This window comes from Hyaena hyaena, unplaced genomic scaffold (genome assembly GCF_003009895.1).
Source record: "Hyaena hyaena isolate Hyena2069 unplaced genomic scaffold, ASM300989v1 scaffold_542, whole genome shotgun sequence".
NCBI lineage: Eukaryota > Metazoa > Chordata > Mammalia > Carnivora > Hyaenidae > Hyaena > Hyaena hyaena.
In genome coordinates, this window is record NW_024081175.1 from 762,194 (window position 1) to 778,036 (window position 15,843).

General features: G+C 43.2%; 1 protein-coding gene across 1 annotated transcript; it reads right to left on the bottom strand.

Annotated features, from left to right (window-relative positions):
• Positions 1–340: 340 nt before the first annotated feature.
• Positions 341–14,391, bottom strand: PAX9 (paired box 9). The gene is made up of 5 exons (XM_039255722.1): positions 14,388–14,391; positions 12,987–13,841; positions 9,867–10,009; positions 772–994; positions 341–564 (listed from the first exon to the last, which is right to left on the bottom strand). Exons 1-5 carry the CDS (start codon positions 14,389–14,391, stop codon positions 551–553), a joined length of 1,239 nt encoding a protein of 412 aa, XP_039111653.1. The 3' UTR covers positions 341–550.
• Positions 14,392–15,843: the final 1,452 nt, after the last annotated feature.

Sequence of the window (15,843 nt, forward strand, 5' to 3'; positions counted from 1 at the left end):
CCTTTGCAAAAAGAAAGAAAAAAATAGATAGGGGTGGGAGGGAGGGGGATATCCCATGGAATGAAAACACAAATGCACCATCCAGAGTACATATTTACAAACTAATAGAGAATATAAACACTACTGTATTTGGAACCGAGTAAAAACATCAGGAGGAGCTCAATTCAGATATTGCTTGTGTTACACATTATATTTTCCAACACAATAGGTTATCTCTTAAAGCATCACTCAAACAAGTCAATTATTGATTCGTTTCCTAATGATGAATTTAAGCTAGTCTGGTCACCTTATTTGATTAGAGGGTGCAGCATAACTCTTTTTCTCTATGTGTTTTCCTTTATTGATTTTGCAAAATCTCAACAATTGCACGTTTCAAAAGTTCAGGTTGATTTAGAATAAATATACACATGTGGTTTTACCAAAGACTAGTTTTAAAAGTTCCTTAAGCCCTTTGAGGGGTGCAGGTTTCTTTGCTACGTTAAAACAGTGTGTGGGCAACACAAATGTCTCATTCAATCCTTAAGATTGCTTTTGTTTTCAAATCCTAAAGTCACGTCAGGTTTTCTGCAAGAGAGGTTATGGCAAGAAATATTTAAGTGTCATCAGCACAAAGGATGTGAGTCCGTAAAGCCAGCTTTGGGGGCGGGAGGGCAGGAGGGGTGGGATCCAAGGCCAGGGGAGAGGGGGAGGGTGTGCTGAGGGGAGACCCGGGTGAAGTTGCTGCCGACAGAATTTCCCATCAGAGTGCGGAAGCCGTGACAGAGTGACTACCTTCTCTGGCTGCCTGCATTCCCTTGAAGGCCAGCGATGCGGGAATGTCACAGTTGTGGGGGGAAAGTGGGGTGCCGCTGGCATGCTGCCACCCATGTCCAGCCACATAACCGGAAGGAGCGGCGCTGTAGGTCATGTAAGGCGACACTTGGGCCGGGGTCGCATAAGGAGCCATGCTGGATGCTGACACAAAACTGCTTACAGCTGGTAGACCATTTGGTGCCTAAGAGTAGGAAATGAGAAGAGGTGAAAATAGTTACATGGTGGTAGGTGACATTTCACGGATTTTCAGAAAGAGGCAGAACGTAAGTTCTGAGGAGGACCAGCAGTATTCTAACTCTAATTTCCGGGTTTGGTTTTGTTTTGTTTTGTTTCTTAGATCTTTATGTTCTAAATGCATTCACAGTCTTGCTGCTTAAACGTAAGGCCAAAAGACAAGATATTTTCTTTCCACAAAGGCTCTGAGGAGGCTGCGACCAGAGAATTCGCAGTACTTGCTTTGCCATTTGGAATTATAGGAAGGAAGGAAACACAGGGTGAGGAAAGAATTAATGGTGATTAAATACTCGCAGAAGCTGTTCAGCTATCCGAATGCCTTTGTCAACCTTCCCTGTACTTGGGTTTTGTTTGGCTCTTTTGTTGAAGCATTTGTGAAGGGCCTGGTTGGCGTAGCTTTCATTTCCAGTAAAGAAGGGCACGGAGTGTAGGCTGTCACTCCAGACTCTCAAAACGAACATGACCTTTGTTAAATAAAACACGGGCCGTATTTTCAAAGGTCATGTTGAAAATGCCTGTTGGATAAAGGACATGCAGCATCAGACAGTTGTCTTGTAAGAGTTTTTAAATGAAGTTTGAGGAGATTCTTTTCCCCAGAGCTATTTTATCAAAAAGGAAACTGTCTACTGGAATATAAAAGAACTGCAGATGTGTGGTTTTGAAATTGGAAAATTGGTTTGCAAAGTCTTGGGGTCCTGTGATATGAATTTTTAAAAAGCCACATGGATAAATCTCTCGAAATGAATTTAAATGTAAAATCTTAGTTTGCAGACAAAATGCAGCCGCCCTGGCAAGGCACTCTACCCAGAAACCAGTGTTCTCTTGGCATCCAATAAATTATTGTTGGTACTGTTACTATTAACAACAATAAAAACACCCCAATTGCCTATCCTGATTCCGGCATTACCACTTGGTGTCTCAAGTAACTTATTTTCCCCCCTCAGTTTCTACATTATTTAGAAATAAAAAGTAAACTTGTTTCCTGGTAGTGATGTGACTGAATTAACACATCAACATATTTCCTAACGAGAGTAAATGTATAATATAATTACTAGTAGTAAAACTGATTCAGTCCTTAGAGGTAAGAAAAGAGCAGACATGTGTTAGATACTTTTTCCAGTTCAATTACAACATAGAAATTGTTTCCTAATTTAATTCATTTGGTTATTATTTTCACTTCCACATCTATGAAAATACAATGGTGGGCTCTCAAAACTGATTTCCTCAATTTAGAGTAATACATGGAATAGAATACACACATGAGTATGATTTTACACTGCTCATGGATTTCTGACAAAATAAGAGTAAAAGTAGAGAGGTTAACCTTGTGCACTTGGTCTGTAAGAACACACAGATCCTGTTCTTTGAAAAATGAGGAAGGGGAAAGGAAACTAAGGTTGCTTGAATATGCCCTATGACCTAGGCACCAAGAAATATACAACATATTTTATGGAATAATGAAGATTGGTGAATTGTAACTCATGATAAACTACTGGGTTTACAATAATGACAAGATAGTATGTAATGATTACAACACAATATTAATTTAATTTCAATTGAAATTAAAATGTATTTCAAGGGTCCCATAGGATGGTCTCTATTTTTAACAAAGAAATCATTGCACATCACTTTAAAATACAAATGATATCCTTATCCTCTTTTTATACACTAGAATGTAGATTAAGGAATTTAGCCATTTACCCTGGGCCAATTGGCAAGTCAATGGTCATGTGTTAAAAGAAGTTATCACCCCTGCCTGACACAGGATCCTCTGTAGCAAATCTTTTCCTGCTTTGCCAGGACAATTAAAGGAAAACACAATTTAATCTCAAACTAGAGCATCTTTTGAGATAACATCTCGTAAAAGATTCTTTTTTCTTCTAGAACCCTATTCTCATTGTTAGATCCTCATTCTGCTGCTTAACTTCTAAAAAAAAAAATCATTTCCCCCTTTCTGAGGATGGCTTATCAGAATGGTTCAAAGGAGACACACTCTAAGGCTCTCAGCAGAGGAGTATGAAGTTAGCTATCAAATTGCAGAAGAAATCTAGCATTGCATAGAGATTATAGTTCCAATCATGTTTTGTAGGATTTTCCCCATAACCCATGAGAAATTCGTTTCAAAAGGAATCATTCTGATCCACTTATAGAAAGGTATTTGTTTTGGCCTCTTGTAGATTATTTTTTTATCTGTTTACACCAATGTGAAGAATAAGCTTAACAAGCTTAAAATAAGAATAAGCTTAAAATTACTTTCAAAACAGTGAGAACCTTTGCTCAACATTTTACAAATACATAAGGTTAAAGTATTTAATATTATACATGACAGAAACAATGTGGTAGTTAGCCAAAAAATGTGTTGATGAATTTTATTTTTCATGACCACCAAATTTTTCCTACCCATTCTGTTTTCTTTGCATTTTTTCTATCATCCAAAATTAGTTATCTCTGAAACACTTCATCATCTTCCCTTTCTTTCCTTTACACCCTTGCCCTTGGAGCCATTGCTCTGTGATGTGCCCCCTCTATTAAGGGCTCTTCAGCCATTCTCTTGCAATGTCTACCATCCCCTCATGTGGACCCGCTTCTTTTTGCCCAGAAACATCCCTCCTGAGAAAGCAGGCTGGACTGGACTCTCATCTCAGATAATGCTCCTGGGATTCAGAGGGAGGAAGAACACTGGATTTAGGCCTGTGTTACCTTTAGGTGCCTTACTTCTGTGACTGCATTTGTTTGTCGAGCATAAAATAAACATGACTAATTTTTTCCATATTTGTCCAATTTCTCATACTTACGGCACCAAGTTTGCTTTTATGTTATTACAATTAGTATTAAGTATTTCAAAGTTTTCTAAAATCCACAACACAGTTAGTATCGATTTAGTGATGCAGTCCCCCCTGTGTTGCAGAAAGGATGAGTAAGAAGGGAGGCTTAGAGAGGTTTGATCTCCTCATCTTGTTAGAAAAAGGCAAGAGGAGGCTAAAGTGTTTGCTTAAAAGAAAAGAAGAAGAAAAAGAAAACACAAATCTTTAACAGTATAAAATAGCTCTTAGCTTGCCCTCAGGTTAAATTATGACCCAGATTTTGGGGTGAAAAAGTTTTGTCTCAGCTTTCCTTTTCACTTGTAAAGTTCAGATTTAGAAATTAGAAAAAGCAGCATAAGCAAGATGACAAACATGCTTTAAAATGTGCCTGCCACCGTCACCATTCATTCTAGTGGCTCAATAAACACATCAGTTTTCTCACTATTAATTCTGAAATATGACACTGGCAAAAGATATAAATCTCTACTAAGTAAAGTAATTGTTATTTATGAAGCAATCACTGAATGAGTAAAATTTTCCACCACAAAGGAAAACAACTACAGGTAGCATTGATGTTTGTTTATTCTTTCCAGTAAAAGAGTACATGACTTAAACTTCCCAAATCTGTTTAATGTTTTCAGTGAAGGGTATGTAATTAATCTGAAAAGCTAGTTAGGCTGAGTAGAGACTACCAAATGTACACCATAAATATACTGGGAGCAAACATGCTAAATTACTCTATTTAATTGGACTGTAAATATGATTTATAAATCAACCAGCATATGGAATCCCCAGAGAAGAGTAAACAAATTTTCCAAATGAAACCCCAGCAATGGGCATGTAATGGAAATCTCATTTTTGAAAATGGCTTTACCTAAAGATTCCATAAATAAGACCTCAATCCATCAACCCCTTTCTTATGTGGATCTTCCATAAAAGCCATGAGAATCCTTTCCTCTAAAGAACTACAGAAGGATCTCCCTGAAGCAAATGATCTTCTACCTAATTTTAAGAATGAGATTTACTAATGCAAAGAAAAATAGACCAAACGGCATACCCTAGAAAAAGTTGAATGTTGAATATTTTTAGGAAAAAAACAAAAACAAAACAGATTTTTATCTCCTGGCATTAAAGAAAATAGTCTAGGGGGGGGGAAAAAACACATAAAATACAATGTCTAGTTAAGGTTTGAATGAAAAAAAAATGAGTTTTCATTTTACTTGTTCTAAAATCTTAGAAATATAGATTTGCCTGGTTTTAAAAATATGTTTTTAAATTAGTAATATTGAGAAGCTATATTGGCAGAGAGCTAGATTATAGTTTGAGAACAGGGGCTTGCCTTAATCATCTCACATCCTCATAAAATGGGACATATCATTGGTGTTTCATAATCATTTGTATATCTAAGTTAGCGCAGCCTTTTGAAAGCAGAAGATATGACACTCTTGCTTTAAAAAAAAGTCACTTTTGATCACAGAACAAGCATTACACTTCAAGTAAGCAAAATGAATAAATCTGTTGAAAAAAGTAAGTAAAAGTTCTAATCTAGCCATTTCATGATTTGGGCTATGGTTGTTCCATTTATCCTCCCCCACTCCCGAGAAAATGGAAATGCATTAATATTCAAACACTTTTGACCACGGGGGGGAAAAAAACTGGCATGACAACTGTCTGGCAATTAGAAGTGATAGACAGTAGTCTTCCCATTCTGGAAACTGTCTAGTCAACATTTTCTCTCTTGAAGAAAATGCAAAGAGCAGTGCCCAGTCCTCTACCCACAACCTTCCATCCACTCATCAGTTCTACCTGGTCCTCCCCTTATGATAAAAGGAGTTTACTTTGGCTTTATAGTAAAGTAGAGTTAGCCACAAATAGAGATGTGCTTCACCTAGAATTTCAGCCTCCATAACATAAGCAAGAAAAAGCTTCAGATCTGAAAATGAACAAGATTTTCTTCCTTTTCTCGGTGCAGTCTTTTTTGTTTGACTATTGTTCTGCCCTTCTTCATTCATTATGCAATGAGCCAGTAAAACAAATCTGATAAAATGAAATGATGGTTGTAAATATGGTTTCAACATTTATCCAAAAAAGACCTTAATTATGCTTAGTTATCACACTGAGGATCTAAATGTCTCTAGGTAATGGAAAGCTATTTAAATTTTTCCTAAATTTTATATTTCCAAAATATTAAAATTAAGGTAGCCTTGAAAAACTTTTAAGTTACTTTTTTTTTTTTTGTATTTTATATGACATACTTTTCTGCTACACCATTAATCTTGTTTTAAGACACTAATAGTTAAAAGTTACCCTGGTCAAGGAATGTTTTTCATAATAGATAACATCATGAATTTCAAAGACTCTCTATCGGCATTTGCCTACAGTTGGATTCTCTACAAAAGTATAAATTACTTAACATAAAATTAACTTTAGTTCATATATTGAAAAATCCAGTGCAACTTCATTTATATTTTCATGGGAACAGTATGTCTACGAGAACAACCAGTGTTTAAAATAATGCACTCTAAAGTTATATTCAGGATTCTGAAATACTAGATTTCAAATACAATATACAAATTAATGCTTCACAAGAATTTCAGTTAATTTATGTCTCCAAATCCAACCATTTCCAAAACTTGTCTAACTCTTAACTTTTTAAGTATGTAAAGATCATTCCCAATTCCTGATGTCTCAATTTGTAGCTAATGTTATATTAAACTTGCTATCTGAGTTAACCTGCACTAACCAAAAATGAAGATACTCAAAGCTTATAAATCTAAATCTAACATTCAGATTACTTCAGTTAGAGGACAAGATATGTAACACTTCTTCTGAGAAAGTATGCCCAATCGGAGAAAATTTTTCAAGAACTATACAACTATTTATAAACTGTTTAAAATGAAGCATTAATTCACTAAGTACTACATAAAAGGGTAGATGTATTCCAAACACATCCCCCCCCCCTTTTTTTTTGCCATGCAACTACATTCAGTAGAGGTTTTATGTTTTAACAGAAGAGAACCAGCCATTCAGAACCAGAGACCATTGTTGCCATTCAGAATTAGAAGAGATTAAAAACTTCTAGCCCAATATTAAATGCAGGTTAAAAAAGCCAAAACAAATATTCTTTTTTCTTCTATCCTCAAGGGTAGACCATAAGGACTTCTAAATGGTAATATAAAGTATTGACTTCATATTAATGAGTAAGCCAAGTTTGAGGATTCTAAATTAGTGTTTTAAAAACAAAAGATAGGTGTGTATACAGCTGAAATGTGCATAAGGTTCTAATTACTAGCGATCAGGCATCCTTTTTTGCAGTTTAAGATGAAAATAGAAACTCTAGATTACCATAATCACTAGTACCTACAATCAGTTGTCAATTCAGTCCCTTTAGTAATTTTACAGGTGTCTTCTGGGAAAAGATTATGCTCTAAATCCTAGGATTCTGAATTCTCAATTTCCTCCTTTATGTACTAAAATGAAACTTGGATCATATAATATTGCACTATTTAATAAAAATTATAAGTGCCCTGAAGGTATTATGTGCATAGTTTGAGAATTTTTTGCCAAAACTTTCAAACTTTGTTCATAATACAAATAGAGAAAAAAATGTTACCTGAGTTTACATTTTAGTTTTTAAAATATACTTATGCTGATAATTTTTAAAACTAAAGCTGCTCTTTGAATACTGGTAAGGGAAATGCATACACATACACACACACACACACACACACACAACCTTACCACTGCTTTTTTGTTTATGAGCAAGTATTAGTATAGAATTTTACCCTCCAGGAAAACAGTGTCTAAATTCCAAAACTGATCACAAAATGACACAGCCTTAATTTCTCTGCCTACTTAGCACACCTTCATCATTAAGCACTATTTTGGTAATTATAATAGAGTAACCACTGATTTAATTGTACTTAGAAACTTTTGAAGTTTTCAAATTCTATATCAACTGAATTATATTACCACAGGGCAATACAGAAGATTAGCATGCTGCAATTAAGTTTCCAAATTTACATTTGATATAAATATCTTTTTCTTATGGAAAAAAATGGAACTTGTTCTCCTAGGTATTTAGAACAATGCTTATTTGGCCACTTAGGTCTTTAATTTACTTGCTTTTTATAAATCTCATAATTTAGTAATAATAATCAGTGTATAAAATGTAATCACCTTTCATGTTCCAAATATACAGAATAGATAATTTGAATCAGAGGTCTATTTTTATTTTAAAGTGGTCAGTTTGAAGTATGTGTGTAAATTAACCATTTCTAAATAAGTATAAACACTAGATCTATATAATTCGAGAGGGGAAAAAATGAAATCATCAAAGATTTTTTTAATTAAGACACTGCTTTATATATAAACTAGGTTTATCAACTATAGGTGAGAGTTAACAATTCTTCAACTCTCTACTTCACGATGTTATTCCAACAAATGACCTAATAAAAACTACTGAGCACCTATTAAATGCTTGCTACTATACTGGATGCTTAAAGCACACTCCTTCTATTGTTTGTAAAAAAAATAAATCCTGGACACTTTTTGACTATGAACTCTCTGAACAAAGTACATTCTCACACACCCCCAGCCCTCAAAAACGCTTGTTTTTAGAAGACCATCTCTAACCTCCATTTATAACCACTGGTAACTTTTAACGCATGCTTACTGTGGGGCATAAGGCTGCATTATCTCATTGAATCTTCTCAACATCTCTTGAGATTGGACTATTATTACCCCGTTTTACAGATGAAAAAATGGAGGCTCTAAAATAACTTGCTTAAGTGGCAACGTGCCAGAAGATCGGAGCTCCTAACCACTGTACATACTGCATCTTCTTTATGCTTTTTAAAAAGAAAACGACAAACTTTCATATAATCTCTCCATGACAGTCTTTACAGTAGAAACAGATATGGGAAAGGGACTCTTTCTTTACTGCTATTTTCTGGGATCTTTGTCATGGGAGAACTTAAGTCTCTGTTAACAAAACAGGGAGAGAAAAAGAAGTGGAAATGGCGTTTGTTTGAGAAAATGAGGATTAGGATTTCGCCCCCCCGCCCCAAGTGAATAAAAGCAACGAGTTACATATCACGTAAGACGCTGCTTTTTGAAAGATAAAACATTAGGAGTTTTATGACTTCAAAATAATAAAACGAAAACTGGGTATTTGGGGGCTTTGGAATTGGAGTTTGGTATTAAGAACCTGGCAAATCTATCCAGATCCGCTCAATGAAACCTTAGGCTGCTTTAAGGTCCGTGTTTGTTTGTTTGTTAGGGCTTTGAACTCCTGACTCCAGCTTGGTGATGAATTTAGGCTCAAAACTCTAGGGCTTCTGCGTGCTTAGTTTTTTCCTGGGGCGGGGGGGGGGGGGGGGGGGGGTTGGAGAACACGAGTGTTTTAATTTTCCTTTTGCAGAGTCGGGGGTGGGACAGAGGGAAAGAAAAATTAAACGGTCCACAGCCAGTCCGTATAATTTGAGGTTTTCTCACAAACCTCCCTTGGGAGATTACAACGTGACCTTTAATCTGGAAACGGTAACTTTATTAGGTTTATCTGGCTGCCCTCTCCTCACGATCACGGGGCAAGCCACGCTGGCGTGTTTTCAGGGGGCCGCCCTACGGGAAACGCGCGAGCGTGAGGACCCCGCGGCCCACCGGCCCCGACCTCCGGGGTGCGCTTCGCTGGCGCCGCGCGGAGAACCCGGGCCCTCGGAAGCGCCTGCCTTGGGTCACTAGCCACAGTGCGAGCAGCGGAATGGGCTTCGGAGGCCGCGCCTGCGGAGACCGAACAGGCCTGGAGGCGCTCCCGCCGCCTCGGCGCCCCGGCGGGGGGTCGTGGCCTCAACTCCGCCCTGGAAGGTCCGGGCCTCCGTCCCGCCTCCCCCAGCCGTGTCGGGTGGTCGGCCCGGGCGTTCCTCTCGGTCCAGGCTCAGAAAGGAACTGGGCCCTGCGTCGCCCGAACCCCCGCCGCCACGCGCGGCCCACCCGGCGGGGTCCTCGCCTCCTCACCTGGCCGTACTTGGCTTCCTGCTCCAGGGCTCCCTTCTCCAGCCCGTTCACCGCGTGCGGGGCGGCGGCGGCGAAGTTGTTCCGGCCCAGGCTGCTCCACTCCTCCACCTTGGGGCTGTGGTAGGGGGAGCTGTCGCTCACTCCTGGGGAGGCGGAGAGGGCGTCAAGCTGGGCATCCAACCCGCGCGCCCCCGCCTGAGACGTGGCCCGAAACGACGACCCGCGAGCTCTAGGCCTCCGACCCCTGCCCTCGGCCTCCCGTGAGCGCTGGTCTCAGGCGCGGCCTCGCGGGCTTCCAGCCCAGGGCCCCGCGAAGCGGACTCGCCTCGGAGGAGGCCTGGCCCACCTCTTTCCCCCACGCCTGCGGGAAGACTGTTTTTCCCCTTTGTCAAAAGCCTTTGATTTTCTCCGTCCCACCCACCCCCCGCCCCGCTCGCTTCCCCGAGGAATCTAATGGAAGGAACCTGGGAGTTTAACTAAATCAGGGAAAGAACACGTGAAGCTGGGTGCGCTATTTATCCCAATCGTAACCCGGGGTCGACTCCGGATTCAGTCTGGGACTGGCGCAGACTGAAAAGGGAGAGAGGAGCGTCCTTGGCCTGTGCTCCTGCTCAGAGACATCTAGAAAAATGCTCACTGTGCTGTGGGGATCTAGTACTTAGGTCAATAGATGAGACAAAAGACCTGCAAAGTCCTTTGCAGGCAAATAACTGCGTGGAATACACATGCAAAATATACATGCATGGTTTCTGTCTTGTGTGTGCATAACGTATGTGTGACTACCCTTGATGCTCTATGTCCACACATTAAATATGTGAGGTTATGTGCATATGACTCAAAAAATAAATATTACAATTACCCCTGTAAATGCCATCAGTGACAGTGGTAAGGTTATAGAGAGACAGTGGGTTTTGTTTTTTTTAGGAGATAAAAAGTAAAGAAAATGAAGACAGAATTAACTGTTTTGAAAAAGGAGTAAAGACCTCAGTTATCCTTTATGTTCTTAGTAGAGAAAGAAAATTACACGCTGTAAACTGATTACCACAGTATCTAGAGGTGTGCATATTGAACCACTGCCATCTTCAAATGACCAAGTGCAGTTTCAAAGAAAAGATATTTGAAGACTATGAGCAATGTGTTTTTGTCTTTGGGACCTATAGGTGGAGGACTGAAGTTTGATAAAGCCACTACAACTTGATTTTAAATACTTCCTTCTGACACAGTGCTTTGAAGGGGCAATCATTTTGTAGAAATGATCACTTATAGAAATAATTCTTTTATGTTCACAGATTTGTCAGAAAACTTGTTGTTTAAAGCTGGCATCCAGGATCAACATCTAGAATGAAGAGCTGATCCTCTCCATATAATCCCTTACTTTTTCCAACTAATATTTGGTCTCATTATAGGATCCCTGGGGAAGAACAGTTGTCTTTTCAACTCTGTCAGTCTTTTTTTCTTTCTTTTTTTTTTTTTTTTTTTTTTACTATTCCTCCCCCTCTCCAAAGGATTAGATTGTGTTCCAGTTTGCACCAGGAAACCGTGTTTTGGCGCAGACTGCCAGTCTCTTTGCCTTCCCAGACAAAAGGCAATCGGTGGGCACAAGCCTGAAGTTATCTTAAGAAATTGAGATCCCCCTGTGAGCCCCCATTTCTGCTGATCTCACACTTTCCCATGAACAGGAGCTTCCTTTAAATGTCAGTGAGGTCAGTTTATCCTATAAATCAAGGGCACACTCTCCAACTAAAGCTCCAACCAGCTCCGAAAAAGACAAAAGTGAGCTCCTTAGAAGAATCTTGTAAATTCAGTCAGAAAACAAGATGAGAAATCAGGGCTCTGCTTCAATTACATAAAAAGATAATTGTGCCAATGTGGTGGCAACAGAAAAATGCAGGAAATAAAGAAATTATCCCCCACCTTCCTATTTAATTTTTCTTCTGTGCTTTTTAAACTTCTGGCCAAGAAATTTTAAAGGTAGGCTCTTATTTCTGTATTATTTTAATTCTGCATCTAAGACATTTTGACTTTTTACCCCTACCAAGAAAGAAGCTAATGCTGGTTTTTCTTGTTGTTGTTGTATTGTTTTGTTTAACTATGAAGTAAAAGAAAACAAACTCTGGTCTGCAGAAGCCCAACTGAGCAGGAGGGCTCCAGAATCGTTCTTACCGACCAGAAAAGACACTCGGAACACCGCAAGGTCAAGGGTTTGAGAAAGGAAGAGAACAGTGGGGTGGTTCCGCTGAAAATGTGCAAGTACTAGATGTCCACTCGCATTTCGTGGGACCGGGAGACACCTAAGAGAAGCCGCAGGCCCGGGGAAAATGGGAAAGAAGAGAGGACAAGATGGAATCACCATGCATTTTGTCTCCATCACAGCCGAGGTTGGTGCCACTTCCTAAAATATAAATAGTGAAGTCTGTTAAGGTAAAGGCCGGGGGTGGGGGCGCTTGGAAAAAGGAAGAGGGAGAGAGAGAGAGAAATAAAGCAGAAAATTAGTCCCAGAATGAGCAATGCAGTAACATGCAGGTTTCTAGTAGTAACTTCAGGACCTCAGTTTCCGAGGAAAATGAAGTGAAGCATAAGAATGAAACCAATTAGGTGACATTTGAACTTCCTGCCTGAGCAAATTTGGCCTGATTGCCAGAATCCAAGAATACTGCAATTTCCACTGGGTGCCCGACTCCTCGCGGCCGCATCTGATCCCCAAACAAGCTGCCCGCAGCGGTGTCTGCAACCGGCAGCCCCACGCCCGCTCAGTCTTCCCGGGCTGAGCCCCAAGTCCAACCCAGGCCACGCTCTCCAAGTGAGCGAGCGGGTCTACGGCTGCAGCCGCGCGAGAGGCGGGGGAGGGTGGAAAATGCGAACCATGTGTTGGGGATGGGGGGATGTTATGGGTCTGGTAGTTTGAGAGGAGGCAGGAGACTGTGTGTGGCAAGGAAACGGAGGGCATGAATTTCAAGTTAATGAGATCAGGACACCCCCTGGGAGGACTTCTTAGTTTCGAAAGGAAAAACCCTCAGGTGGTGAAATAGACGCGGGCCCGGAGGCCGCAGATACCCGGACACCAGCGAGGGTGTAGAGGAAGACTCTGCAACGTCCACACATCCGGCCCGTAGCCCTTACCTTGGTCGGTGATGGAGCGAATGCCCAGGATGTCGGTGACCGAATGGGAGGAGGGCCAGGTACGGGGCATGGCCACCGAGCCGGGGATGCCAGGCACCCCGGGCGGCGTGGGCACCTTAGCTGCGGCCGCGGTGATGGGGCTCGGGTACGAGTAGATGTGGTTATAAGGCAGCGCCGGCTGCGGCGCCGGCTGGTGCTGCTTGTATGAGTCGTAATGGCCCTGTTGAGCCAAGTTGCCGATCTTGTTGCGCAGGATGCGGCTAATGGAGCTCACCGAGGGCACGTTGTACTTGTCACACACGCCGTCCGCCAGCAGGCGGTCCCGGATTTCCCAGGCAAAGATGCCAGGGTCCCTTTGCTTGTAGGTCCGGATGTGTTTCACCACGGTGGGGGTGGTGACTCGGGGTTTGCTGCCCCCAATGGCTCCTGGCAAGATCGAGCCTGTCTCGTTGTAGCGCGCCAGAATCTTGCTGACGCAGCCGTGCGAGACCCGTAGTTGGCGGCTGATGTCACACGGTCTGATGCCCAGTTGGGCCAGTTCCACGATACGAAGCCGGATGGCGTTGGGCAGCGGCCTCCCGTTCACGAATACTCCTCCCAGCTGGTTCACCTCCCCAAAGGCTGGCTCTGCAAAACGAACACACGGCGCGCGGGGACGCGCACCGGCAGTTTGGGACAGCCGTTTACCACTCGGCCTCTGCCCGCGTAAGAAGGCAGGGCGGATGCAACCATCCCGGACTAGGGACCTGGGCTTTTCCCAAACCCTACTGTCCCCAAGCCTCACCCAATGGCCCCAAACCATTAAGGTCGAGTCGGACCCCCTCCCCTCCCTCATTCCGGTGGTGCCCGCGGCCACTACAAGCAAATAAAGTGGTGAGATTCAGGGCCGCTCCAAGCGCTCAAAAGCCTCCGAAGCAGGCGGGGAGATCGGTGTTAACGCCTGCAACCGGCTCCTTCTCGCCTTCTTAGCGCTAAAGTCGTTGGGCCGCTACCCCTTGAGCCCCAGCGCCCCGCCTGGGGACCGGCGCGATTAGACAAGGTCTAGAAGAAACTACAGTTTGTTTGGGTTTTTTCCCCTCCTGTTCTAAGGGTGTCAGTGTATGTGAAACAAAATTTGGTCCGCCACCGAGGCTGCGGTGCTTGCTGATGCCACCGCTCCCTTCCTTTAAAATCAGAAAATGGCATCAACAGCAACCCAGTAGCCAGCGTTCAGAGTGAACTGCTGTGCGCCCTGACCCTTAGCGTGTTCCTAACAACTTGTAGAAACACGAGCAAAGTCAATAAGAAGAGTGCGGGCGCTCAGTGGTGCGCGCCCTCGCGCTCCCTCCCTCCCTCCCTCCCTCGCGCTGTGGTTCCCTCCCTCCCTTCCCGGCTCTGACAGCGTCCCCCGCCGCCACTCACCCATTGCTCCGAGCAGTACACCAACGGGGCCCCAGTTCCGCACTCCCAAAAAGAAACTTTTCCCACAGCCTCAGTGACCTGGCTCGTCGCTGCCCCGGGCCGTCGGTGCCTCCGCTTCTTCCCGGGAGGAGGCGGCGAGAGTGCAAAAGGAAGGAGTAAAAGGAAGTCTGTGCCCCGATGAAAGAGGCTAGAGTTCTGCATTTCAATCTAAGCAGCAACGTGGGCTGGCCTGAGCTGGGCCGGGCGGCTCCGTCTATCACTCACCAGGGACACGCCCTCCAAGAGGAGGGTCCGAGGGCAAGCTTCGTGGTGATTGGTGTGGCCCGCTGAGCGACAGTGCAGTCCGGGAAAGTCCTTCCGCTGTCTCTTTCAAGCTTGCTCTGCACCTGGGTGACTAAATACAATGAAAATAGGAGTTTGACACCTTCCCAGGGGCAGCGCAAACAGACAACACAATCAGGCTGAGAAAAATGCTGAATAAGCAAATGAAAGCGTTTGGTCTGAATTTAGGAGACTCGAAGGGGGAAGGAGCTGAGTCTTCTGGGAGGGGAGGAGGGACAGACAACTCAGAATTGAAGTTAAAACTTCAGGTGGGAGGTGGGGGGGGGGCCACCGTTATGGGGGAGGGGGAGGGCGGTGGTTCTTAGAATTGCCAGTCATATGGGCCTCCAGGGGCTGTCAGGAGAAGAACCTATTACCGGCAGATGCTACCTCACTCCAGCCCATGCCAGGTGGCGAGAGCACAGGTGTGAGACGGGAGGCCCCTCCGAATGACCAGGCGGTTTAGGAGAGACCGAGCCGGAGGTGGGGGCCACTGAGACCGCCAGGTGGAGACCCCTCTCCTGCCCCCGCGACTAGCCTCCCAACGCAGTCTCAAATGGGTTCATCCAGGAGTGCGGGGCCAAACCTTAGGCACGCAGGCTCCAGTCCGTGGCCGCGCTAGGTGTGCCTAGAGAGAACTTAAGCACAAGTGGCTAAAGCTAGGGCACAGCCAACGATTGCCTGTGCGTGGGGCACTCTCCTTGAAGGCCAGCACGCCGCAGAGCTCAGCCGCGGTACTCGTCTGCTCGTATCCAATGCCAAGGTTTTCTGGCTCCCCCCCCCCCCCACCAGTGAAAGGTTTAATGAAAAAGAGTCCCAAGAAAGTTGAACACTGAGACTGAACATACATGGAATCCCCGGGTATTCTGTTTAGCCACCAGAGGCCCTGCGAGTCCCCCTACTTCTAAATTTTCACTTTCGATCCCTCTAAATCCAATCTAAAGGGTACAGTACTCTTTTTGGCGGCCAAAGCTGATCACATTTTGAGTATGGGTTATGGGGAATGCTGGTCAAAATTAAAAACAAGATGGGGGAACATCTTTAATTAATGAACTTGGGTGTCTGTACTGCTTCTGATCGAGGATACTGCTACTGCTACTCGACAGTCAGAAAAGCTACTTCTTGTGCACAGAGG